This window comes from Diadema antillarum, unplaced genomic scaffold, assembly GCF_040938485.1.
Source record: "Diadema antillarum isolate AM-2024a unplaced genomic scaffold, OU_Dant_1.0 seq00002134_RagTag, whole genome shotgun sequence".
Taxonomy (NCBI): Eukaryota; Metazoa; Echinodermata; class Echinoidea; order Diadematoida; family Diadematidae; genus Diadema; species Diadema antillarum.
Genome location: NW_027272774.1, coordinates 3,827 through 31,300, shown reverse-complemented (window position 1 = coordinate 31,300; position 27,474 = coordinate 3,827). Strand labels below are relative to the sequence as shown.

The 27,474-nt window shown below is 38.9% G+C and overlaps 3 protein-coding genes across 3 annotated transcripts; 1 reads left to right on the top strand and 2 right to left on the bottom strand.

Annotated features, from left to right (window-relative positions):
* The first annotated feature begins 2,035 nt into the window (after positions 1-2,035).
* On the top strand, positions 2,036-3,526 carry LOC139714024 (5-hydroxytryptamine receptor 1F-like). The gene has a single exon (XM_071625753.1). It carries the CDS (start codon positions 2,036-2,038, stop codon positions 3,524-3,526), a length of 1,491 nt encoding a protein of 496 aa, XP_071481854.1.
* A 7,407-nt stretch (positions 3,527-10,933) lies between these two features.
* Positions 10,934-12,526, bottom strand: LOC139714023 (UDP-glucuronosyltransferase 2B7-like). The gene has a single exon (XM_071625752.1). It carries the CDS (start codon positions 12,524-12,526, stop codon positions 10,934-10,936), a length of 1,593 nt encoding a protein of 530 aa, XP_071481853.1.
* Positions 12,527-17,244: 4,718 nt separating this feature from the next.
* LOC139714022 (UDP-glucuronosyltransferase 2B37-like) lies at positions 17,245-18,771 on the bottom strand. Its single transcript, XM_071625751.1, has one exon. The coding sequence runs from the start codon at positions 18,769-18,771 to the stop codon at positions 17,245-17,247; it is 1,527 nt and encodes a 508-aa protein (XP_071481852.1).
* Positions 18,772-27,474: the final 8,703 nt, after the last annotated feature.

The window sequence follows — 27,474 nt, the reverse complement described above, 5'->3', positions numbered from 1 at the left end:
TTTTTATTAATTATTTTTGTCGGATTAAAATGGAACCGTATGTTGTTGTTTTTTTTTTTGTCTAACATTGGTCTTTTTACTGACGTAGACGAGGAACTACATGTATTTTCGCATTGATATCGAGTTCATCAAATCTAAAGTTTTCGACTCTCAGGTTTGTAAACTTCAATTTATCAGATATTATTTAAAAATCCACTTAATGCCAACGAAAGGATTATCCCAAAAGCAATAATAACTGATGCGAAAATTTCTTTGACTCCTGGTTGTTGTTTTTTAAGACGCAAGGACTTATTTGTTTTCTCCAACATCTGTTTGATCCATAAAGAGCTCAACTACTCTATTTCTGCCATTTTAATGTAATTCCATTCAATCTCATTTTCACTTCGTGTTTACGCCATCTTAAATATTTTTTAAAAGGAAATTGACTCTCGGTCGCCTTGTTCAGCGATATAATTTTCAAACCTTTCACATGGAATATCTAAGATTTATAGGGGAACAAGGTTTATGATTTTACTTGTAGAAAAAAAAAGGTGTGAATAGTGACAAGAAACGTCTATCTCTCTCGTAATTCTACTCTTTCTCGCTCTCTACCCCCCCCCCCTCTCTCTCTCTCTCTCTGACTGTTTCTCTCGTTTTCGTGGATTAGAGCAATTCTTTAATTATTGCTCCACGCCTGTCTAATCAAGAACACTTATATTTCCGCGAAAGAGCGGGTGGCACAAAACTAACATCGCCATCCATTAAGTCACACACCCACAAAGACAGCGCCACTTTGAAATTTGATTGGCGGCAGTGCCACGTATCTCTGAAGATAGTACTTATTCTTTTAACTAATTTTGTCAATAAAGTAAGATAGAAACTTTTATGTATTTCCCCTATTCTGCAATCTATTGATCTGGATCATGAATTACAGCTAAAGAAAGAAGAGATAGATCCATTTTTAATTCTTCGTGTCGATGTACTTGTCACTGTAAGAAATTATATTCTTCCAGGAATTGCAGTCATGTACGAGTTTAGAACAGACAACTATTTTCTTACGATAGTGAAACTAGTGATGACGGCAATGTTTCCTTAACTTCCGTGTGCCTGTCACTTCGAGGGCTTTTCAGTTCTCAGTGAGAATTCGAGTACGCCTTACTTTGTGTTTGTTTGTTTGTTTTTTTTGTTTTTTTTTTGTCTATGAATTGTCGATGACTGAACATATACATCCGAACAAAATGAGAAAGCAAAGTCTAGTATTCGTGAAAATATGTCATAATTCCAGTGCCATCCCACGATTTGTAAACGAATCGCAGACATGATTTCAAAATTTAAATACTTTTTTTGAAATCCAATTCTCCCAATACCAATCTCTGATATGACTGCAGCGACCCAATTCCTTTTAAAATAATTTAAAACGTTCCGCAGAAGGAGACATTCAAACTGATTTTCTTATCAGCATGCATTGCTTTAAGGATTTCGAATAGAGGTCGCACATCCCACTCAGTACCGAATTTGATGAAAGGTACGCAAAGCTCTGCAAATGTTACAAAGAAAAGTTTTAAGGAATTTTGCGTTGTAGGAGAATGTAGAGAGATTTAAATTTGTTGGGTTTTTTTTTCCTAGCGTAATTTCCATGCACCAGTCCCAAAATACCCGATTGAAAAAGTAATTTTGTGTTGCTTTCTTTTTTCTCTCTTTCAGTGGATCCCATGCCTGTTTTATGAAGACGCGGATGAATGCTAGTGTAATGGTGCGTCTCACGAGTAGACCCTTTGTGCTATCGAAACGCCCATCATTTATCAACATGTCGGCGCCGGCCGCGGCTGTTACGTCAGAAGAGCGATCGAGAGAGTGAGGCCATATTATACTCATCTCGAGAGCTGGAATGCAGAGAGAGTCAGTTCTTAATTAGCGGGAGAGTTGCATTCGAGAATTTTCTGCCCTCTTACATTGAAATACGATCAGAGAACGTGCTGTACACCGTTTTCACGCTTTGGAGTATTCAACAACTTCTTGAAAAAGAAACACAACAGCAACAACAAAAATTGCAGCCATGGAAACGTTCGGCCCCACAGTATCATCGTCAGCTTTTGACATCGTTTACGACGAATCATTTGGCGCCAATGCAACAGACAACGAAACGATGGGAGACGATGTTGTCATGTTTCCCGTGCCGCGGTACCTCGGCCGTTTCCTTCAAACGGCCACGATGACCTTCATATTTGTGTCCGCTTTGCTAGGCAACACGTTGGTCATTCTCCTCTGCCTGAAGAAGCCCAGAGAGATGAAAGTATCGCGGAGGCTCATCCTACACCTTGGTATTCTCAATCTCAACATGACGCTCCTCGTACTACCCTCTGTTATCGTCTCGGCCGCTGCGCAGGACTGGATCTTGTCCAACGCTTGGTGTATGGCCACGGGCTTCTTCAAGAATCTCTTTTGCGTCTGCATCATCCTAAACCTGGTCCTCATCAGCCTCGACCGATACTTCTCCGTCGTCAAACCGCTACACTACCACTCCAGTGCCACAGTGAAATATCATGGAGTATTCCTCGGCGTGATCTGGTGCGTGAGCGTCTTGATCGCGCTCCCACCACTCATCGGTTGGAACAAAATCATGTACCACCCAAGCAGGTATATCTGTACTGGCGATTGGTCCAAGACTGACTCAAGCTACACACTCTTTGTGTTTATTGGGGGCTTTATCGCGCCATTCACCCTCATGACGTTCGTCTATTGGACGATCTATCGCGCCGCACGCAGGCTCATGAAGAGGAAACAGGGACGTCGGCTGAGCGTCGAGGGAACTGATTCCGGTGTCGGTTCCGTATCTGGAGCAGGGTCGGTACGCGTGAACTCAAGCTCGCGACCCGAGCAGGCCTCGGAAAACAGTACGGACACTTCAGGTCGTAAAAGCACCTCGCGCTCCAGTCGATCAAGCCGTATCTTTCGAAGACGAAGTAGCAAGGGTGGTTTTAACGTTACCGATGAATGGAGAGTGGCAAAAACAGGGGTCATTGTCATGGCGTCTTTTGTTATCTGCTGGCTGCCCTATTATATCGTCTTGATGGTGGACTCGGTCTACGGGTTCGGCACCACCGTTCCGCTGTCCATGCCTTATGCATGGTGGGAGTGCTTCGCTATGTGGATGGCACTAAGTAGCAGCGCTATCAACCCCTACGTGTATGTTCTCCGTAGCCCGCCAATGCGACAGCAAGCGAGCAAAGCGGCTCGCACTGTACTCGCCCGCTGCCGCCAGTGCTGCGAGGAGGACTCTAGGAAAGCGCGACGCCGGGACTCGGGAAGGTTTGGCAGGTACTCTCTCGTTCGAATCAGCAACAGATTCAGCAGGAAGCAGACGCGCGCTTCTGACAAGAATCCAAAGAAGCAGCAGCAGGCCCGCGAGAAAGAAACCGATCCAGAGGCTCAAAACGAGCCCGAGCGACGTCCGGCTCCCGTGGCCGAAGACACAAGGGATCGGATAGAGGGCGTCATTCCGACACCAGAAATAGAACTCGTGTCACATAGAAAATTAGATGTGTAATATGATTGCTATTTCATTCATATGACGTCACCTATTCAGTGTTGTTGATGTTTTCCAGTTGCCTATGTATGTCAGTACTCGATGTCTTATTTGCCAATATTCGTTACTTTCTTTGAATTTTCTGTTTGAGGAAAGCAATGGATGTGTCGAATTGAAGAGTTTGAATGCAAAAACTGACCCAACTAACAGTCAGACGTTTTCTGGACGTTCTAAGAACGTTCCAACTTGGTCCTTTGGACGTTTCGTAAAACGTTTTTTTTTTTTTTTTTTTTGACGGTTTCTCATTTTTGTGGAATGTTTGGACGTTTATAAAACGTTATAAAAACCACTAAAAACCTTTCATGAATTTGCTTTTTCCAGACCTGCAGAAAGCCTTTAGACATTTTGAGAACGTCAAGAGAGCTTTTTAAAAACGTTTAGAAAACTTTGTAAAAACGTTTAGAAAACTTTGTAAAAACGTTTAGAAAACCTTGAACCTTGTAAGAACTTTTATAAAACCTTTGAAGAACCCCAGCCAACACCACTTAGGACCCATCTGGGTAAAAATAACGGTTGCATTGGGTATACTTAGTTATGAGATTATACAGGCACAATCTGGGATAAATGTACCCTAATCCTAATCCTACACATAATCCTATCCTAACCTGTTCCTAATGTCCTACCACCTATACCTATTATACATCCCTTTCCTTGCTGATGTATCTGTAACACATTCTTTTCTATAAAGCTGCAAAAATGTTGTAATTCGCGAAGACATGGTTACTAGAATTAAATCACACATGGCTTAATTACGCCTATTAAGATATGAAAATACCTTTTCATAACACAATTTGGAATTTGAAATTGTGAATAACTGAACAATAACGTAAGTAAAATTTTTAACACAGTTATAAAGTTTGAACCCAGCATAGATACTGTAGATTTCAATGTTTTTTATCTATTTCCATTATAGTTTTCAAATTTTGGATTTTCATACTTGAATATTCATCAATATGCATGAATATTCATGATAAAGAAACCAACGAAAGACGTAGCGGGCCTAATAAAACATTTTTAAAACGTTCATTAAAGACGAAAACGTAGCAGACCTAATAAAAACATTTTGTAGACTTTTATAAATGATAAAGACGTAACAGTTATAATAAAAACGATTTGTGGACGTTTATAAATGACGAAGACGTAGCGGGTCTAATAAAAACGTTTTGTGTTTGCTGTGATAACCGCCATCTTTATTTCTTTTTGAAGTAAAGTCTCATATCGCACTCGTAATAGAAATACATTTGGAGATATTATTAAAACCATCACATATATTTTGATAATTTTCTTGGTTTTTCAGCAGCTTTGATTTCAAATACCTCAAATTGATGAAATTAATATATCTGGGGTTGTTGTTTTTGTGCATTCAAACTCCTCAATTCGTCATTTTGTGAAGTTCACGTGTACTTAAAATGCTGCTGCTTCGTCATGACGTGTAGTTGTTGTTTTTTTCTTTTCATTATTTTTGTAAGGGAATAGCACTTTAAACGGAAATAGCTACTCTTAGGGAGTTTTAAACAATGACCTTCTTTTATTACAATAACAAAACCTGTGAGGGAATTAAGTAATCAACATTGCAATTATTCATTGAATTAGGCCTACTTGGTTTCATTTGTATTGTCTTATTTTTATGACAACTCACACATTGTCCCTAGTGACATTAGTAATAAACAATTGATTGAACCTTTGTGTGTTTTTTTCTAACTGCTCGAAAATCTTCACTCATGAGCCGTACAAGTCGTTTTATCTCGAGTTTCTTCAAAAGCATTTGCCTTTGACAAAAAGGATTGAAGTTTTATTTGCGCGTTGATTAAATGTTGATTTTTAACTATAGAAAAGAAAATACAAAGCAATTTGTCTGCATTTCTTTGGCCAATACTTGATATAACATCAGAATCAAGTCCTAAATATATGTTACTGTCATCAAATGAATTTTTCCCGTAACTTAAATGTTTGTAATGATTAAATGTTAATCACATTCACCAAACAATTTTCAAACAATGTCACGCATGGAAGTAAATATATTTCTTTTCCTCTATCCTTCGAGGAGGACAATGTCTAAATGGCGGAATGGTCATCAACTTCAATCTTATTTATTACAATGCCAACAAAATGCCTGACCAACATAATGCTAATAGTTAAGTAAACATCGCTCCTTTTCAGTAAATTCTTTTCACCAACACGAGATGGGTTCCATCTGCCAACCCATCGTCAAGACGAAAGCAAACAAGCATTTATGGTACTTTCCCATTTGTTCAAGTATATCCTGATAAACAGGCTCTCCGAGCAAGTGAAATTTTCAAGATGCATTCAGTGCGAACGTGCGAAGTGTGGAGTGTGTGAATTACCCAGAACGGAAACACATTTAGGCGTATTTGTGATTCTTATTTTCTGGGCCTTTTGATTTTTAACCCTTGTCCTTTGCTTGCTTGAGTTGTAATGCTGTGTTGACAATGCTTTTAGCAGTAGAAAATCATAGCTGCCTAAACATGCAGAGAACGATGTAATGATAATAATAGCAGTAGACATTTTTAGAGCGCCTTTCCACTGGATGCAAAACGCGACGAGATGTCATCCCTGGTCGCCATAGGAGATAATATACATGTATATATATATATATATATATATATATATATACACACAAATTACCAGGCAGCGACAGTACAAGTCCAGTGCACATATAGGGGTATCAAAATAAGTAGGTCTTCAAGTTTTGTTGGAAGTGATCCAGTGTTGGTGATGATTTCAGAAGAGGAGGAAGCGAATATTCCACAGCCCTAGAGCAGAAGAAGAGAAAGCTGCATCGCCAGCTATAGTTTGTAGAGACGTTTCCCCAATGAGCTTGCTCATTTCATGTGAATCAAAGTATGTGTTTCAATCAAAGATGCAGTAGACATGTACATGTTTCATCATTCAAAATACGGTGTAGTGCATAATGGGTGATGCGAGATTATTGGGGTTCCACAGAGCCTTCTTGGGGTTCAAAAGGCTCTGGGGTTCGACTGTGTAGTGAGCCATCTGGCGCTAGCAAAATACATGTATCCACCTCGAAATAGCAATCTTCATCAATATCGTCACTGATCGTAGTCACCGAAGTGTTGACATATAGCATCCTGGACGATAGCACCTCCTTGATTAATCTGTAACACTCAAGGATATCGAGAACGCAACATTTTCCTTGGCTTCGCGCCACCATATTGACTTTCCAAGGGCTGAAAATGTGAAGAAAAATATGTGCCACGATCACCCCTACTAAAACTCAGAATTTTGCTAGAACTAAAAAGAAAAAAGAAGAAAAAAAAAGGTAAATGATTGTTTATGTTATCTCACTCAAAATACAAGAGACGACCTCGAGAAAAGATTAAGTTCCGTGTTTTGTCAAGATTTTGCTGGAATTTTCACTGAGCTATGGATTCGTTTCCGTACCTCCATTTTGTAAGAAAACTGTCTCTATTAGTTTGATTTTCCTTTGATGATAAATCAGTATTCAAACTTCTAAATTTGTATAGTCATATGTCTACACAGTAAAATGCGTCTTGTGCTTCTTAAAAACCTTCCTCTTATTATTATTTTTTTGGCATTATCGTTCGTTCCTCTTTCAAATGGGCATCTATTCATAATATCAATTTATTCACACGTATCTGTCTTTTTCATCATTCTTTTACTCTCTTCGTATAACCTAACCTTCGGTTTTTCATCTTGTTACTATTCCCTATATAGCAGATATTGTTTGTCTCACCATCTGCCACCTTGAGGAAATATTATGTTTAAATTTTGAATTGTTAAGTGTGCTTCTTCAAGGAATTACACCCAAAAAAAAAATGTGATAAAGCATATTTGAGATTTCGCAAAAAAAAAAAAAACAAGACAAGCAAACAAAATCAGTTAAGTTGGTCTATATTACGTCAGTATTGCAACTCGATGTATCCGCCTGCTTTACATAATTATGATTAAAGCCTCCTGCCATCCCCGCAGCAGATTTGATTTATAATACTTCGCCAGTTGTTTGATAACTCGTGTCATTATTGCAATGATTAATGTATTAAAATGAGAGACGGGTGAACAGTCCTGAACATACAGTCGTCCGTGATCATCATTGTCTTCCTTGGTCTTGCTTCTTTGTAGCCCAACCAGACAGGTCTGTATATCATTAGCTTCTTTGTTAAAGGGATCGTGCAGTTCTGGCTGAGACCTAATTTCAAGTTTCTAACATTTTTTGGTGAGATAATGAGAAACCTCTTATGAAATATGAAAGAACATGTAATTCTATGAGGAATTTAACTTTTATTTGATGAAAATTGGTTTTGAAATGGCCGAGATATCAAAAAAAAAGTGTGATTCTAATGAAGTGCGGGATCCACACTTTACTATGATCGTTTTGTTTTGCTTTGTTTTTGGATGTTTCAGTCATTCCAAACCCGATTTTCATCAAATAAACGTTGAACTCCTCTTAAAATGGTATGCTCTGTACTATATCATAATTGTTTTCTCGGTATGTCGCAAAAGGTTAAAAGCCAAATTTTCATCTCCACCAGTACTGTACCATCCCTTTAAGATACATAAGCCGCACCAAGGCAAAGTTTTGCCTGATATAAGCAATAGGGGAAAATAAGTGTATCATGCATTATTCTTAGCGAGCGAAGATGTAGACGTGGAGAAATATCATTTACGTAAAAAAAAGTGTTGTCCCATTTTTTTTTGTATATAAAGCAATCATAATAATGAACAGAGTCAGTGAACAAATTGAAAGCATGTAATTGTAGTTCTGTTTCTCCGCAATGAAATACATTAAATCTAAACTAATTTATGTATTACATTTCCTGCATTTTTTTTTTCAATTACCGTCTCGTGAAGAGGTACTACATTGTATTTAGTCTTATATGAAGACGGTTTTGTATAAAAATGGTTGTTGTTCATATAATGGACGCGATTTTGTTTCTTCTGACATCGTAAAAATTAATGTGCTTTATAAGACATTCCGTGCGGATTTTATTATTTTAAAACATTGGATTGGTGTTAATTTTAGACAACGTTTTTTTTTTTTCCGCATGATATAGGAGACATATTGCTTAGCATACTCTAACCACAATTTCTTTCCGTGAGGTGTATTAAACAACTTTTCCATATATCATCCTTCAGTAAAAGATTACAAGGAGAATTACAGCATATTGAAACTCAGATATCATATGTAATTGCACAAAGAAAGGTGTAGGTGCAATGTGAAAATTAGTTATCTTGGTCAGCCCATGCGTACAAACTCGTCTTATCTAAAAAGATAGAAAAATCCATAAAGTGTATTGTGGCAGCATTCTCCAGGTACAGTGCACTCCTGTTAAAACGAACCAAGTTCTCGTTACAACGAAGTAAAAATTCAGGTGCGGTGTAATTACCACCTACGTGTATATACGTCTTTACATACATTACCGTTCGGTTACAACGAAATTACTATAGAAAAACGCTAGTCCAGAGGACTTCGTCATTACGGGAATGCAATGTACCAAGACTTGATACAGTATATCTCTTTTGATAACGGAGTAGTATATATTCTTACTCATCGTCGCACAGATATGCAAACACAATCACACAATACATGTATACATTGCAGACCCAAAATATGCATTTGCTCACAAAGCTTTCGGACAACAACGTTTTGGCTCAACAATTTGCAGTGGCGGATCGGGGGGGGGGGGGGGCGCAATCGGCGCACCCCCTTTATTTTTTCTTAAAAACAAAAGAAATAAAAAGAAAAAATGAAATGAAACCCGGAAGTGGCACCAGAAATATTAGTTGCGCCCCCCCCCCTTTACAGAATTCGTGGATCCGCCCCTGATTTGAACACTGTAGTGTACATACACGTTGTATTATATAACAAGCGAGAAGACATTAAATATTAGAAAGACAAGTATACATTGTCTGTGAAGAAGTGTAACACTACATGTAGAAGAATATTTTCTAAATGGCAACGACATCAAATACAAACATGTACTTAAACAAAGACGCACAAGACTCAACCTGTAATTAGATATTTTATTCAGATGTCTATACAGCAGACATGTGCTCCCAAAATCATTGCACTCCATAGGGCTAAGGTTACTGCGATGTGACCTGTACCAGCGATTCTCCAGTCAGATCAAAAATTCTACATCATGTCAAAGATACTTTTGATATAGAATACAGGAAATTCAGTAAAACAGAACAGTTAAAGTTTCATCAAATCGAACCTATCACACACACACACACACACACACACACACACACACAGAATTTAATCTAATTTCATTCTTGTTACTTTATCATTTTGATCACAATTTAACTTAAGTCATTAACAAATTACCTCGAATTACTTTAAAAAACATTGAATTCAATTATATTATATGATTTTTAGTACGACATAAAATGTCCAAGGCCTGTAGGCCTAAATTATACAGACGATGAACAATGGGAGTGTGTGACAAAGAAATCCTAGGAATAATCAACAGATATGAAGCGAAACAAAACAAAATAGACAAAAAGAATGGATCTTATATATCCACTTCCATAAAGAATCACAATTATGGATTAATCGTATCTATTATGAAATAGAATATCACACTGGTGATTTAAAACTTCAAGATCAAAGTAAACATTTATTTTATAGACCCAGGTGTATCTATTTACGCCCCTGTTAATTTACGCCACTGTTAATCTGTTTGGTTAAACAAACCTACTGAAGGTATAGCATACCAGTACAAGCTGACCTGTGGCCTGTGGGCAATTACATGGACATCAGTAGAACCAGCATCGTATCAAATCTACTAAACTGATTGTCATTTTTATCAAGAGGGTTCATTATCAAGTGTATTTTCTATACATGTAGTAAGTATACCAACGTTAATACACGCAATGTATATAGTATATATATATATATATATATATATATATATATATATATTATTTTATATAGAAATGTAACAAAGCATTTAATGTTCCCTTCTACACATATCAGACATTAATCGCAATAATACTATACTTTTACTTTTATTATCATTATCATTATTATACACTATAAATAAATCTATGTTATCCATATAAGTATAATCTGTCCATATAGTATAAATCAATTTATAGAAATAACTTCCATGCTGGTAAAACTTTACAATCGATTTCTATTCAACAGGTTCATGTTAACACATCGTTACAAAATATTAATCATTTGCTAATGACAGCGATCCCAAAATTATACTTTAGTTGCAAATTTGTCTGCATGATTATAGCTCCCGTTTTATAAGACCACTAGCTGGTGTGTAGACGGATCGTTAATTACAATCAAGGGTTTCATGAGGTTTATATGCGGTACAAATATCATGTCGCTAATCAGAACTTGGGCTGTCTTTATTCCCGTTTCGTCTTTGGCTTCCCCTTACGAAAACAATATCCGACAAAATGTTTTACCACCAGATAGCAGAATGATATACACATAACTGCGACCGCTGCAACATCAAGCGAATAAATCTGAAAGAAAGACATGATTTGGGTGCTTGGACGCAAGTGGTCACCACCATATTTCATCACGTGCTCAATCCAAAATGCGGCGGTATCGGCGGGGCTCATCGGTCGGTCTCGAAAGATGGCCGACAGACGATTAGCGTTATTCTGGTACTTGGGATTGGTCAGTACCTCGTTGACCTGCTCGTATATGTATTCTGAACTAAGTCTTCTTTTGTCGATTCTGATTCCAAAACCACCACTTACTGCCCTCACTGCTACGTCGTCGTGGTCCCCCACCAGGGGCATGAGAACAAGTGGAACGGCGTGGTAAAGAGCCTCGTAGAAACCGTTGTTGCCGCCATGGTAAAGGAGTGCGCGTGTCTTGGAATGTCCCAGGAGATCATTGAGTGGTAACCATGGTAACATCATCACGTTGTCTGGTAGTTCATCAGATGGAGGTTCCTTCACGTGGAGGATAACTTTCTGCGGGATGCGAGAGAAGGCGTCCACGAACATTTTGATGATATCTGGATGCGATGACGTGATCGACGAGTAGTACGAACCTAGAGAGTAAAGCACTACTCCGTGATCGCCGGAACTCTGCATGAACTCCTCCAAGTCCTTATCGAGTGGTTTCGCGGGTCCCGAAGTCAGACCACCGACAGGAATCACGTTGGGCATCAGCGGGAAGGGAAACTCGACGGAAAAGTCGGAATTAATGAAGTAAAGATCCACATAGTGACCAATCCTGCGACGAAGATTCGGGTCGAGGTCATACTTTTTCACTAACCTGGACATGTCTACGGATATGCCCACAGACAGAGGATCGGGCATGTCAAAGAGAAGTACGCAAATGAGGTAAATCATCGTGTTCTTGAACCTCTCAGAGAACGACATAGACGAAGAAAGTTTTGTTCCAGGCAACGGTTGGTAGGAAGGCATAAACGGCGAGCCTGCTTCCTCGAATATATACGGCAGTGGTGCCATAGGCGCCACAATCGTGACTGAAATATTTTTGGTGTCGGTATACTTTGCAAGGTATGCTTTTACATATACTCCGCAGAGCCAGGTAACGTCAATCACATAGCCATCATATTCACGCAGACGACGGAGAAGTTCGTGGTCCTCAAATAAATCTTCGCATGCAGCGGGATATATGGATGTAAACAATTCTCGCATCATTTTGACCTCATTCCATTTCGATTCCGAAAACCCAAGATCACCGAGATGATCTCTGTAATACGTTCTGAGGTTTTCTTTCAGTCCCACCGAGCGAAATAGTTCGAAGTGGAAAAGATCTGGATCGGCAACTGAATCTCTGGCATTTTGCAGAAAGCTTTCGGGAACGAGAAATGTTACGTTGTGACCTCTTTGGAAGAGGCTCTCAGCGATGGGAATAAAGGTGAGAAAATGGCTGCCTTGACCAAACACTCCCGATATTAGAATGTTGGCAGATTGTCCGCCGCGGAAGGAGAAAAGAAGGAAAGCAATACTCATTGCAATCCATCGATTCAATGCGAAGTTCATGATTCTGTAAATTCCTCCCAGTGTTGTGCTATGCAGTCAAATCCTTCCGAAATAGTCACGCATTCACTAAATTACTTCGAATCATTCGTTCAAAGCGACTGTATCTCTTGAAGTGTAGATGTGCTCCCATAAATGAACATAATATGCGATTATTATACGAGACAACAATCATGCAAAAAAAATATTGGGCCCTGTATTGCTTTTGACTATTGGACTTTGAGAAAAGTAAATTTGAAACTGCTTTAATTCTTATCAGTAATATTGGTATGGACTGGACTCTTGTGTTGACCTCTTCCCGCCCGACCTCTTCATTGCAGGGCTAAAGCAGGCCCAATACCCGCTGTGCGGTGAGCCGGCGATCTGGCGCAAGTCGAAAGTGACCTTTAGCTCGCACCAGATCGTCGTGAGCCATAGAAAATAAGATGTATATATATACACACAGATAAACTGTACGATAAATTAGTTAAACGTCACAATGTCATAATTTCACTATAGGGCCTAATTCTTCTCTTCTTCTTTTTTGTTCTTTTTTTTGTGGTAAATTGTCCACTGTCCACATGTGGAAGACTTTGATCTGTCTTATTAGACTAACTTTAAATGGATTTGAATTTGTCTTGTAACTCAACCTGTTCTACCCTTTTGGAAGGGTACAGGTAGATTTTAAAAGAATGCCTGCGATCGAACTTGCTCGGCTTACGATCTAGGCCGAGCTGGGGTCGCTCACTGTGCGACCTGAAAAAAATCCAAACATTTCACTAAAAGTGTGCACCAGGTCGCTGAACTTAGGTCTGAAAATAGGAAATGGGAGGGGGATACCTTCTCCCACACTGCAAAAAGTCCGGTGTTAAATAGTGAACACAGAGCTGGTGTTAAATTTTCGGTGCTCATTTATGGTGTTAAATTAACACCTCCGGGTGTCATTTCCAAATTTTAAACTGTTTTTTAAAGAGTTTCTTAGTAACTGCACTTTTTGTTGATTTTTAATTTAAACAAGACGATCAAGAGTTTTACATTAAAATACTAGATTTTTGAAAAAAATGTGAAAATAAATTTACACCAAAGTAACACCAGCTGGTGTGGTCTCTTATTGAAGCTGGACGGGTGTTAAACCATTGATATTAACACCAACAAATATCAAATCAACACCATGTGGTGTCATTTTTTAATTAACACCAGTACAGTGTCAAAATAACACCAGGTACGGTGTCAAATTAACACCACGAAGTGTCAGGTGAACACTTTTCAACACCATCACAGTGCATTATCAACACCTGTGGGTGTGGTCCTTTATTGCAGTTTGATCGGTGTTAGATTTAACACCCGTGGTGTTAAATCTAACACCGATGTTTTTACAGTGCACACCCTCACCTTCCCCCATAAATAGCTTCCAAGTATGGCACTAGCTGCCCCCCCCCCACCCCCATCATGAAAAGGGATCGACGCTCGTGGATAGAGATGCAAGGCTTTCATTAGCTTAAAACTTTTAACACAGTTTTCAGTGTCTAAAAGTTTCATTATAATATGCCACACATGAACCCTATCACCACCCCAACCCGCCAATCCCAGTCGCAATAACTTTCTATTGGCCGAGAGCCGTTCTCGTTTTCCGTCTTCCCCAGAACGGGACGTTTCTCGGATTTGATCATGCGCAGAAGCAAATTTTGCACACGGTACGCTCACTACCGGCTGCGTTGTCGTGCTTGCCAAAGCTCATAATGTTTTTCGGAGGTCGGGTGCTCTCAGACAATTTATTGTAGGCCTATACCACTCACCCGTGTCCAAACAACTCAGAAAATGGACTCTCTATGATGATGACGTATTACGGTGCTTCAACTAATTTGCACCCCAAAATGGCGTCACACCTCATACCCAATCTAGAGTTGTCAGGGCCGTCACAAGCATACCCTATAATGGCATACGTATTTCGTGTACCGCTACTACGAAAATTGAGCAGACCCTCAGTCCCAGACTGTAATACCAATTGAGTGTAATTTGTAGACAATGTGTAGTAAATATGATTATTGTATACTGAATAGTGCTATTCCGCTGGCCTAAACTAGCTGCCCTGCAGTGCAGAACCATCCACCCTCCCCCCCCCCCCCCATAAAAAAAAGAAACACACACACACACACACACACACACACAAACACACACACACACACAACGATAACAACAACAACAACAACAATATAGGGCAATCTATTATAGACCATACATACATTTTAGTCAGTCCATACCTATATACAAGCCATGAACATTATACAAATGGCGTACACACTGGGCATAAAGTCATCAAAACTGCATTCTTATTTTATGCATATCAACATGAACTCCAAGACTGTATAAATCTTGAATTAAATCGTAACGAAATCAGCAAATACACAAAATAATTTGTGCACCGTGGAACTGTGTAAGTTTGGTTATGTCAAATTCATATCTGTCAGCTCACGGAAGGAAGTAGGAGTTCCTAAAACAACTTGCAGGGCTTGTTAGGCTATATCTTTTTCTCTCTTTTTTTTTCGTGCGTTTGCACAATAAATGTTGAATCAATTTGCAGTGGTTACACCCATATCGAGTTCAAGGTGGTATGGCATACTGTTTCGTCTTTTGTTCATCGAGATTATTACATGATGACTTTGCCCTCAAATATTGTTTGAGCTTTACTCCACAGTCAAACCTTCATGTCGTTAATAAATTTTACTGATTGAAGCAATCACCAACTTCCGATGGAGTGTTGCACGGTGGAACAAGATTCTACACCCGGGCTTAATAAGTCACGTTCATTCCAAAAATTCTTGAAATTGACTCTGGGTCCACGACAACGACCACGCTGACACTGTCATTTTTTTTTCTTTAAAACTGATATAAGTTACACTATGAGGGAATGATATACAGTAGTTGGGGTCATTAGTGATGAAAGTACTCGCCCAATCTAGCATTTCGTATGATTAAACCCTTTAATACAGTAATAGATGAGTCCAACTATCAGAGCACTGTAACTTATGTCAGCCATAACTGGGGGGCTTCCAAAAAGACCAATAGGCCAGGTGCATTGCTATGTCAATGCATAAAATTACCTCTTGTTAGGCAAAGTCTCCTGTTAGAAATTACGATTGAAGAAAACAGTACCCTAACCGAGTTGGTCTAAAGCAAGACTTTTAGAATGTTCTGGATTATTAACGAAGAAAAAGGAGGAGGAGAAGGAGGAGAAGAAGAAGACGAAAAAAAAAGACATCTTTTTTGTTCTACTTTTCAAATCGGTAGTGCGTTGGTAAATGACTTTGTATGCATACATTATAATATATACTACTTAAAGAGAAAGAGGAAAAAGAAGAGGAAAAAAGAGAGTGAAGAACAAGGAGAAATATAATTCCCATAGAAACCAACTTCACCAAATCATGACAGCGCTGCACTTTGGTGTCGTTATTTTTTGTCAAGAGGGGGCGCGAATCTAGTCATCTCGTCAGGATCGCAATCACAATCGCAGAGGAATCGTGCACGTGAAACGTGAAAATTGAGACGTGGAAAAAATATCATTTTATCATGAAAAAAAGTGTTGTCACAAAATTTATTGTGAATGTATGTTCGCGAGAATTAACAGATTCAGTGAACGAAAAGAAAGCATGTAATATTGGTTCTCCGCAAATAAGTACATTAATTATAAGCTAATTTCCAATTAACTTCAATTACCGTCTTGTGTAGAAGTTTAGTGTCTTGTATAAAGAGGGTTTTGTATATTATAGTTGTTGTTTATCAAATTGACATCATTTTGTGCGTGACAACGTAAAATCTACTTTACAACGCATTGCGAGTCGATTTTATTTCTAACATGGAAAATGTGTTAAGTTTAGATAATGTATATTTGTTGATTCTTACAGGAAACGTATCTTTTAGTGTTCTAACAGCATTTTCCTTTTGTGTGGTGTAAAACAGCGACCTTCCACACAGATCCTTCAATAACAAAAATACGGGGAGAAATACATCAAAATGACACTCAGATATCTCATGTTATTGCAAAAAAAAAAAAATAGATAACGGTTATCTTGATCAACCCATACGTACAAACTCGTCATATATATTCAAAGATAGAGGAAAAAAATCCATACTTAGTGTATAGTGGTAGTATTCTCCGGGTAAAATAAGACCTACAGACGATGCACTCCCGTTTAAACAAACACGGCTAATAAGAAATATTCGTTACATCGAAGTAAAAAAACAACAACAACAAATCAGCTGCCAGAATATACATCTTTACAGATTATAACGTATAAAGGTTATGAAATTATAACTCATTTTCCACATCTTACAAAAGCCCAATTCGATTTGCTTCAGTGGTCAAAGAGAAATGAGGATCTTTGTAGAGCATGTCAGGAATCCCTTGCCTCCAAGTTCTGTCCATAGTGTTATCAATAGTTCCAAGAGCATCCAAGTGCTAAACTTGGAAGAATCAGACACATGACCAGTGATGACATGCTTTACAGCAATCAACATTTCTCTGTGACCACTTAACCAAATTGAATGAGGTTTTCTGCAAAACAGAGCTTAGATGTCATATCTTAAGATCCTGAAGTAGCATTTAGATAGTTCAATCATATTGGGAGATATCAATGCGAAAATACGATTGTATATTTTTTGTTTAGGGAGAGGGAGGGGGCATACTGTATTGCTAATCAGAAATTGGGATGTCTTCATTCTCGTTTGATCTTTGCCTTCCTCTTAAGAAAACAATATCCGACAAAATGTTTTACCACAAGATAGCACAAGGATATACACATAACTGTGACCGCTGCAACATCAAGCGAATAAACCTGAAAGAAAGACATGATTTGGGTGCTTGGACGCAAGTGGTCACTGCCATGCTCGATCACGTGCTCAATCCAAAACGCGGAGGTATCGGCGGGGCTCATCGGTCGGTCTCGAAAGATGGCCGACAGACGATTAGCGTTATTCTGGTACTTAGGATTGGTCAGTACCTCGTTGACCTGCTCGTATATGTAATCTGAACTAAGCCTTCTCTTGTCGATTCTGGTTCCAAAACCACCACTTACTGCCCTCACTGCTACGTCGTCCTGGTCGGCTGCTAGGGGCATGAGAATAAGTGGAACCGCGTGGTAAAGAGCCTCGTAGAAACCGTTGTTGCCGCCATGATAAAGGAGTGTGCGCGTCTTGGAATGTCCCAGGAGATCATTGAGTGGTAACCATGGTAACATCATCAAGTTGTCTGGTAGTTCATATGATGGAGGTTCCTTCAAGTGGAGGATAACTTTCTGCGGGATGCGAGAGAAGGCGTCCACGAACATTTTGATGATATCTGGATGCGATAACGTGATCGACGCGTAGTACGAACCTAGAGAGTAAAGCACTACTCCGTGATCGCCGGAACTCTGCATGAACTCCTCCAAGTCCTTATCGAGTGGTTTCGCGGGTCCCGAAGTCAGGCCACCGACAGGAATCACGTTGGGCATCAGCGGAAAGGGAAACTCGACAGAAAAGTCGGAATTAATGAAGTAAAGATCCACATATTGACCAATCCTGCGACGAAGAATTGGGTCGAGGTCATACTTATTCACTAACCTGGACATGTCTACGGTTATGGCCAAAGACAGAGGATCGGGCGTGTCAAAGAGAAGTACGCAAATGAGGTAAATCATCGTGTTCTTGATCCTCTCAGAGAACGACATAGACGAAGAAAGTTTTGAGGCGGGCATCGGTTGGTAGGAAGGCATAAACGGCGAGCCTGCTTCCTCGAATATATACGGCAGTGGTGCCATAGGCGCCACAATCGTGACTGAAATATTTTTGGTGTCGGTATACTTTGCAAGGTATGCTTTTACATACACTCCGCAAAGCCAGGTAACGTCTATCACATAGCCATCATATTCACGCAGACGACGGAGGACTTCGTGGTCTTCAAATAAATCTTCACATGCAGCGGGGCAGATGGATGTAAGAAATTCTCGCATCATTTTGATCTCATTCCATTTCGAATCCGAAAACCCAAGATCACCGAGATGATCCCTGTAATACGTTGTGATGTTTTCCTTCAGTCCAGCCGAGCGAAATAGCTCGAAGTGGAAGAGGTCTGGATCGGCAACTGAATCTCTGGCATTTGGCAGATAGCATTCGGGAACGAGAAATGTTACGTTGTGACCTCTTTGTAAAAGGCTCTCAGCGATGGGAATAAAGGTGAGAAAATGGCTGCCGTGACCAAACATTCCAGAAATTAGAATGTTGGCAGATTGTCCGCTGCGGAAGGATAAATGAAGGAAAGCAATGCTCATTGCAATCCATCGATTCAATGCGAAGTTCATGATTCTGTAAATTCCTCCCAGTGTTGTGCTATGCAGTCAAACCCTTCCGAAACAGTAATACATTCACTAAACTTACTTTGAATCATTCATTCAAAGCGACCTTTTTTATTAAGTCACTGTAAGATCTGCTCCCATAAATGAACATAATATGCGATTATTATACGAGATAACAATCATATAAAAATATTGGGCCCTGTATTGCTTTTGACTATTGGACTTTGAGAAAAGATACACTCTCTGTGAACTTGGAACTGTTTGCTTATCAGTGATATTGGCAGGGACTGGAGTCTTGTGTTGACCTCTTCCCGACCTCTTCATTGCAGGGCTAAAGCCCAATGCCCGCTTTGCCACCTGAGCCTGCGATCTGGCGCAACTTGAAAGTGATGTCAAAATTTCCCTTATACTTAATAGGGCCTCATTTCATTTGTTTTTTTTCTTTTGGTAAAATTTCCACTGTTATTTACTTGTAAGATCTTAATCTTCATCATTAGACGAACTTTTAACTTGACTTGAATTTTCCCAAGAATTCTCTCAATTTCTACCCTCTTGGAATTACGAGCAAGTAGGTTTGAATGCTTGCGATCGAGCTTGCCCGCTTTGCGATCTAGGCCGATCTGGGATCGCTCACTGTGCGACCTGATTGCGAGTTGGTGCGAGCTAACCGCAGGTCGCAACATTTTTTTTTTTAACATGTCGCAAACCTAGCGAGCTCCTCTGCGGCGGCGAGCTGCTGCGATCTGGTGCGAGCTTTGGTCGCCCACTGTGCGACCTCTCTGCAACTCGCACCAGCTCGTACCAGCTCGCAGGCTCAGGTCACACAGTTGGCATTGGGCTTAGCAAACAGCCTGCGCATGTGGATATTTTTAACGATTTTCATATTATCCGCGCTTGAGTGGAAAACATGATATCAACAGTGTACAAAGTCTATGGAAAGGGGCCGAGCGAGGGACGTTTTGCATGTTTATGATTGCAATTCAACGACAAAGTGCATGTATGGGCCTAATTCAGGTTGAATATTTGGACAATACTGATTGCACATGCCACCCCCTTCCCCAAGAGTGAGTTATGGGGGGGGGGGGGGGGAGATGCATCCACCCCAACCCATATCCATGTTATGCACATTTAAGGTAAACAATCCGCTGGACCTTCTGAGTTTTTGAATCTCTGATATCATTATTGAAATTTATTTCTTTGTCTCTTGAAACAGGTTAAAACAGCAATGTGTTGACAAAACAAATTGGCGGCCATATTTGGCACCATTTTGGTTTTTGGGAAGAAATTGCATGGTTTTATTGGTTCTTACGTGCTTCATAATCTCTGAATAAGTGTTTTATTGGGTTCCTTATGTCTATTGATTTAGACATTTAAGTGCATATCGGGGTTAGTTGCAGGGTTATGAGAAAAACAGGAAATGGCGGCCATCTTGGACACCATTTTTTTATTTCTGAAAGTGCTTAAGCGATTTATGTGTGTTTCAGAATCTCTAAATGGGTATCTTATTTGGTTCCATGTGACTCAAAACGTGTATTCGATATCTAAAGTGTGTACAGGTGAAATCTACTTGCAAAATCATGAGAAAAAAACAACAACAGGAAATGGCGACCATTTTGGACACCATCGTGGACTGCGGAAAACGCTCCAGGAGGACTTATGAGGACTTTTAGTATGTTATTCTACATATATTTCTTGACCTCTCCTGAAAAAAAAAAACAGCTTGTTACCAGAAATGTCCAAGTTTAAGCCTATTTTGACATAATGCTCTTGGACTAGGAGGTGTAGCGGCAAGATCGCTGACTGGCTGGCTGGGTCGTTCTTGTTTTCCCCAGGACTGGACGTTTCTCGGATTTGATCAAGCAAATTTTGCACACTGCACGCTCAACTACTGGCCGCGTCGTCGTGCTCGCGAAAGCTCACTAATGTTGGCCGGAGGTCGGGATGCTCTCATAATGTACACCACTCACGTTTGCACAACAGTTGAATTATATGAGACCTCCGGGTGATTTTGAGACTTTTACATCAATTTGGAACAAATATTATATACTGAGCACAGAGTTTCAGAATTTATAGTAATTTGGAGGTGGAATAACAGTGGTTTCCAAATTTATAACAGATTGCAATGGGATGATGACACGGCGGCCTCACCATAATGCATGAGTTGGAGCTCAAGGAAGCAGAACAAAAGAAGAAGGCATGCATAGATTCTACACTGGTGAACTTGTTAAGCAAGTGGTATTGTCATAGAATTACGCTGACATATCGATGTTCTCATGATCTCTTATTATGTTAGCATAGTTAGAGTTTAAGCATTCTGTTAAATAATGTGATATCCATTTTGATGGGGAAATAAAGTGAAACTAGCCGAATAAAAAATAACATGAAAAAGAGATGTTGAAATTGAAATGATACACTGAACGTTGATGAATTTGCCATTCATCAACGTAAGAATATTCGTAAGAACTGCCTAGAATTACAGGACTTGGTTATACTAATTGAATTTGAACGTTTAAAAGTCGAGGTCATGTGCCTATAAATGAAATTGAAACTGGTATTTGGTGCGAATTTGAACGTCTATCCAGCTGGCACGAGATTGAATGCCAACTTTGAACGGTCAAACTGAATGAATTTCTCTCTAAATTGAATGAAATAAAATCTAAAAGGAATGACATGAAATGAAATTGAATACTCAAAGAATTAAAATGAACCGTGAGAGTAGAGCAGTGACAAAAATCCCTTGAATTTGAATGCCTTGTCATTAATTCGAATGCAAATCTGATGAAATCGGGCGGGAAAACCTACACTGCAAAAAGTCCGGTGTTAAATAGTGAACACAGAGCTGGTGTTAAATTTTCGGTGCTCATTTATGGTGTTAAATTAACACCTCCGGGTGTCATTTCCAAATTTTAAACTGTTTTTTGAAGAGTTTCTTAGTAACTGCACTTCTTGTTGATTTTTAATTTAAACAAGACGATCAAGAATTTTACATTAAAATACTAGATTTTTGAAAAAATGTGAAAATAAATTTACACCAAAGTAACACCAGCTGGTGTGGTCTCTTATTGAAGCTGGACGGGTGTTAAACCATTGATATTAACACCAACAAATATCAAATCAACACCATGTGGTGTCATTTTTTAATTAACACCAGTACAGTGTCAAAATAACACCAGGTACAGTATCAAATTAACACCACGAAGTGTCAGGTGAACACTTTTCAACACCATCACAGTGCATTTTTAACACCTGTGGGTGTGGTCCTTTATTGAAGTTTGATCGGTGTTAGATTTAACACCCGTGGTGTTAAATCTAACATCGATGTTTTTACAGTGTATAGTTACACTACGAGCGAATGATATACAGTAATTGATATCGGTAGTGATGAAAGTACTCATCTAGCATTTCATATAAATGATTACACTCTTTAAATATAGGGCTCACACCCATAAATATTTCCCCATAGGGACGTGTGTTAAAAATCAAATTTCAAAAAATTCTGTAAAATAGCTGGGAGAAATGAGGTGTTTCAGCTTCACTAACCTGGATAAGTTAGATGTACCCTTTCATCCATCAAATTCTCAGGGTGGATAATTCAGTTCAAATTCTGTTCAGGGGTACGAAAAGCCAGACTACGAGTTCTTGTCACTCAAAAGTCACCCATTTTCCGTGCACGTACCCAATGAAATATAGTCCCCTCAAATTCCACCAGAAAAGCTTTCATCTTCTAACCAAAATGCAATTTGTAGAGGAATTCATACTCAATATCTACAGCTATTCAGTTTTTTGCCAAACTGCATCATTGATTTTTAATTAATTTTTTTCTTCATTTATTTTGGTATCTTTGGTACGAATTTGTGAAGGGGTTTCGGACATTCCATTGTATTTACGGGTGTGAGCCCTATAGTGAAGGTCATATTTCTCATTTGACTTTTAAACATCATAAATGTGTTTTTGATGATATTTGCACCTACATCATATGGGAAATTACACATTCTAGGGTTATAAAGCTTCTCAAAGGGACACTTTTGAAACTCACACCCTTTGAGGTTTTTTAAAGAAATAAAAATGTAGTGTTGATCAGTTCTTCATAAGATGAATACCTAGATGCAGGCAGTAATCTTTGATTATGGGGGTGTCATCATCACATTATTGCCTACAAAATACTTGAAAAGACTTTGTTCTGTCAAACAGACTAACTTTATGAATTTTGACCTCTTCCAGTGGTAGCCAAACAAAGAAATACATTAAAATAACACAGTCATTCAAAGTTGTGTGATACTGATGACTGCTATGTACAAAGGTCTATCTATACCACAACAACACAACATAATAAGAAAACAAATTATAGCCAAACAGAGTTGGGGGGGGGGGGTAGAGGAGAAGGGGGGGGGGTAGGAAGGGGAAGGGGGAGGGAGGAAGAGATCTGACACAATACAACAACATAAACCAGCAGAATTTGTATGGGATGAATACTTCCCATAGACTTGTGTGCATTGCATGCATCCTCTATAGTGAAGGTCATATTTCTCATTTGACTTTTAAACATCATAAATGTGTTTTTGATGATATTTGCACCTACATCATATGGGAAATTACACATTCTAGGGTTATAAAGCTTCTCAAAGGGACACTTTTGAAACTCACACCCTTTGAGGTTTTTTAAAGAAATAAAAATGTAGTGTTGATCAGTTCTTCATAAGATGAATACCTAGATGCAGGCAGTAATCTTTGATTATGGGGGTGTCATCATCACATTATTGCCTACAAAATACTTGAAAAGACTTTGTTCTGTCAAACAGACTAACTTTATGAATTTTGACCTCTTCCAGTGGTAGCCAAACAAAGAAATACATTAAAATAACACAGTCATTCAAAGTTGTGTGATACTGATGACTGCTATGTACAAAGGTCTATCTATACCACAACAACACAACAACATAATAAGAAAACAAATTATAGCCAAACAGAGTTGGGGGGGGGGGGGGGTAGAGGAGAAGGGGGGGGGGGTAGGAAGGGGAAGGGGGGAGGGAGGAAGAGATCTGACACAATACAACAACATAAACCAGCAGAATTTGTATGGGATGAATACTTCCCATAGACTTGTGTGCATTGCATGCATCCTCTATAGTGAAGGTCATATTTCTCATTTGACTTTTAAACATCATAAATGTGTTTTTGATGATATTTGCACCTACATCATATGGGAAATTACACATTCTAAGGTTATAAAGCTTCTCAAAGGGACACTTTTGAAACTCACACCCTTTGAGGTTTTTTAAAGAAATAAAAATGTAGTGTTGATCAGTTCTTCATAAGATGAATACCTAGATGCAGGCAGTAATCTTTGATTATGGGGGTGTCATCATCACATTATTGCCTACAAAATACTTGAAAAGACTTTGTTCTGTCAAACAGACTAACTTTATGAATTTTGACCTCTTCCAGTGGTAGCCAAACAAAGAAATACATTAAAATAACACAGTCATTCAAAGTTGTGTGATACTGATGACTGCTATGTACAAAGGTCTATCTATACCACAACAACACAACAACATAATAAGAAAACAAATTATAGCCAAACAGAGTTGGGGGGGGGGGGTAGAGGAGAAGGGGGGGGGGTAGGAAGGGGAAGGGGGGAGGGAGGAAGAGATCTGACACAATACAACAACATAAACCAGCAGAATTTGTATGGGATGAATACTTCCCATAGACTTGTGTGCATTGCATGCATCCTCTATAGTGAAGGTCATATTTCTCATTTGACTTTTAAACATCATAAATGTGTTTTTGATGATATTTGCACCTACATCATATGGGAAATTACACATTCTAGGGTTATAAAGCTTCTCAAAGGGACACTTTTGAAACTCACACCCTTTGAGGTTTTTTAAAGAAATAAAAATGTAGTGTTGATCAGTTCTTCATAAGATGAATACCTAGATGCAGGCAGTAATCTTTGATTATGGGGGTGTCATCATCACATTATTGCCTACAAAATACTTGAAAAGACTTTGTTCTGTCAAACAGACTAACTTTATGAATTTTGACCTCTTCCAGTGGTAGCCAAACAAAGAAATACATTAAAATAACACAGTCATTCAAAGTTGTGTGATACTGATGACTGCTATGTACAAAGGTCTATCTATACCACAACAACACAACAACATAATAAGAAAACAAATTATAGCCAAACAGAGTTGGGGGGGGGGGGTAGAGGAGAAGGGGGGGTAGGAAGGGGAAGGGGGGAGGGAGGAAGAGATCTGACACAATACAACAACATAAACCAGCAGAATTTGTATGGGATGAATACTTGCCATAGACTTGTGTGCATTGCATGCATCCTCTATAGGGCTCACACCCATAAATATTTCCCCATAGGGACGTGTGTTAAAAATCAAATTTCAAAAAATTCTGTAAAATAGCTGGGAGAAATGAGGTGTTTCAGCTTCACTAACCTGGATAAGTTAGATGTACCCTTTCATCCATCAAATTCTCAGGGTGGATAATTCAGTTCAAATTCTGTTCAGGGGTACGAAAAGCCAGACTACGAGTTCTTGTCACTCAAAAGTCACCCATTTTCCGTGCACGTACCCAATGAAATATAGTCCCCTCAAATTCCACCAGAAAAGCTTTCATCTTCTAACCAAAATGCAATTTGTAGAGGAATTCATACTCAATATCTACAGCTATTCAGTTTTTTGCCAAACTGCATCATTGATTTTTAATTAATTTTTTTCTTCATTTATTTTGGTATCTTTGGTACGAATTTGTGAAGGGGTTTCGGACATTCCATTGTATTTACGGGTGTGAGCCCTATAGTGAAGGTCATATTTCTCATTTGACTTTTAAACATCATAAATGTGTTTTTGATGATATTTGCACCTACATCATATGGGAAATTACACATTCTAGGGTTATAAAGCTTCTCAAAGGGACACTTTTGAAACTCACACCCTTTGAGGTTTTTTAAAGAAATAAAAATGTAGTGTTGATCAGTTCTTCATAAGATGAATACCTAGATGCAGGCAGTAATCTTTGATTATGGGGGTGTCATCATCACATTATTGCCTACAAAATACTTGAAAAGACTTTGTTCTGTCAAACAGACTAACTTTATGAATTTTGACCTCTTCCAGTGGTAGCCAAACAAAGAAATACATTAAAATAACACAGTCATTCAAAGTTGTGTGATACTGATGACTGCTATGTACAAAGGTCTATCTATACCACAACAACACAACAACATAATAAGAAAACAAATTATAGCCAAACAGAGTTGGGGGGGGGGGGGGTAGAGGAGAAGGGGGGGTAGGAAGGGGAAGGGGGGAGGGAGGAAGAGATCTGACACAATACAACAACATAAACCAGCAGAATTTGTATGGGATGAATACTTCCCATAGACTTGTGTGCATTGCATGCATCCTCTATAGGGCTCACACCCATAAATATTTCCCCATAGGGACGTGTGTTAAAAATCAAATTTCAAAAAATTCTGTAAAATAGCTGGGAGAAATGAGGTGTTTCAGCTTCACTAACCTGGATAAGTTAGATGTACCCTTTCATCCATCAAATTCTCAGGGTGGATAATTCAGTTCAAATTCTGTTCAGGGGTACGAAAAGCCAGACTACGAGTTCTTGTCACTCAAAAGTCACCCATTTTCCGTGCACGTACCCAATGAAATATAGTCCCCTCAAATTCCACCAGAAAAGCTTTCATCTTCTAACCAAAATGCAATTTGTAGAGGAATTCATACTCAATATCTACAGCTATTCAGTTTTTTGCCAAACTGCATCATTGATTTTTAATTAATTTTTTTCTTCATTTATTTTGGTATCTTTGGTACGAATTTGTGAAGGGGTTTCGGACATTCCATTGTATTTACGGGTGTGAGCCCTATAGATGAATCCGACTTTAGTTCACTGTAACTTATGGTGGCCATAACTTGGGGGGGGGGGGGGGAGGCTTCCAAAAAAGAACAAAAGTACCAGGTTGTACTTTCAACGGGTTACACAATGAGTCAGGTGTTTCGCTACGTCAGTGCATTTATCTTTTGTTAGGCATATATACTTGAAGCATACAGTTACAAATTATCATTAAAACAGTATCCAAACCGAATTGGTCTATATACAGAGAGACTCTAAAAACATTTTGGATTATTAGCGAAGAAGAAGTAAGAGGAGGAGAGGAAGAAAAAGAAAAAAAAAGACTTTTTCTTCTTACTTTTCTTAAATCGGTACTTTATTTACGTTGTTCAATATATGCATACATATATTACTTAAAGAGAAACAGAAAGAGAAGACGAAAAAGAGGATGAAGAAGAAGGAGAAATTGAACTTCGTCAAATCATGACAGCGCTGCACTTTGGTGTCGTTATTTTTGGTCAAGAGGGGGCGTGAATCTATTCATCTCGTCAGGATCGCAATCACAATCGCAAATGTAGCGTGCACGTGAAACGTGAAGATCCAGACGTGGAAAAATATCATTTTATCAAGAAAAAGAGTGCTGTCGCAAAATTTATTGTGAATGTATGTTCACGAGAAGTAACAAATTCAGTGAACGAAAAGAAAGCATGTACACTGTAAATCGTTTCTCCGCAAATAAGTACATTGATT

Coding starts and splice junctions, on each gene's coding strand:
- LOC139714024 (XM_071625753.1), top strand. CDS start 2,036: ATGGAAACGTTCGGCCCCACAGTATCATCGTCAGCTTTTGACATCGTT.
- LOC139714023 (XM_071625752.1), bottom strand. CDS start 12,526: ATGAGTATTGCTTTCCTTCTTTTCTCCTTCCGCGGCGGACAATCTGCC.
- LOC139714022 (XM_071625751.1), bottom strand. CDS start 18,771: ATGTTTGGTCACGGCAGCCATTTTCTCACCTTTATTCCCATCGCTGAG.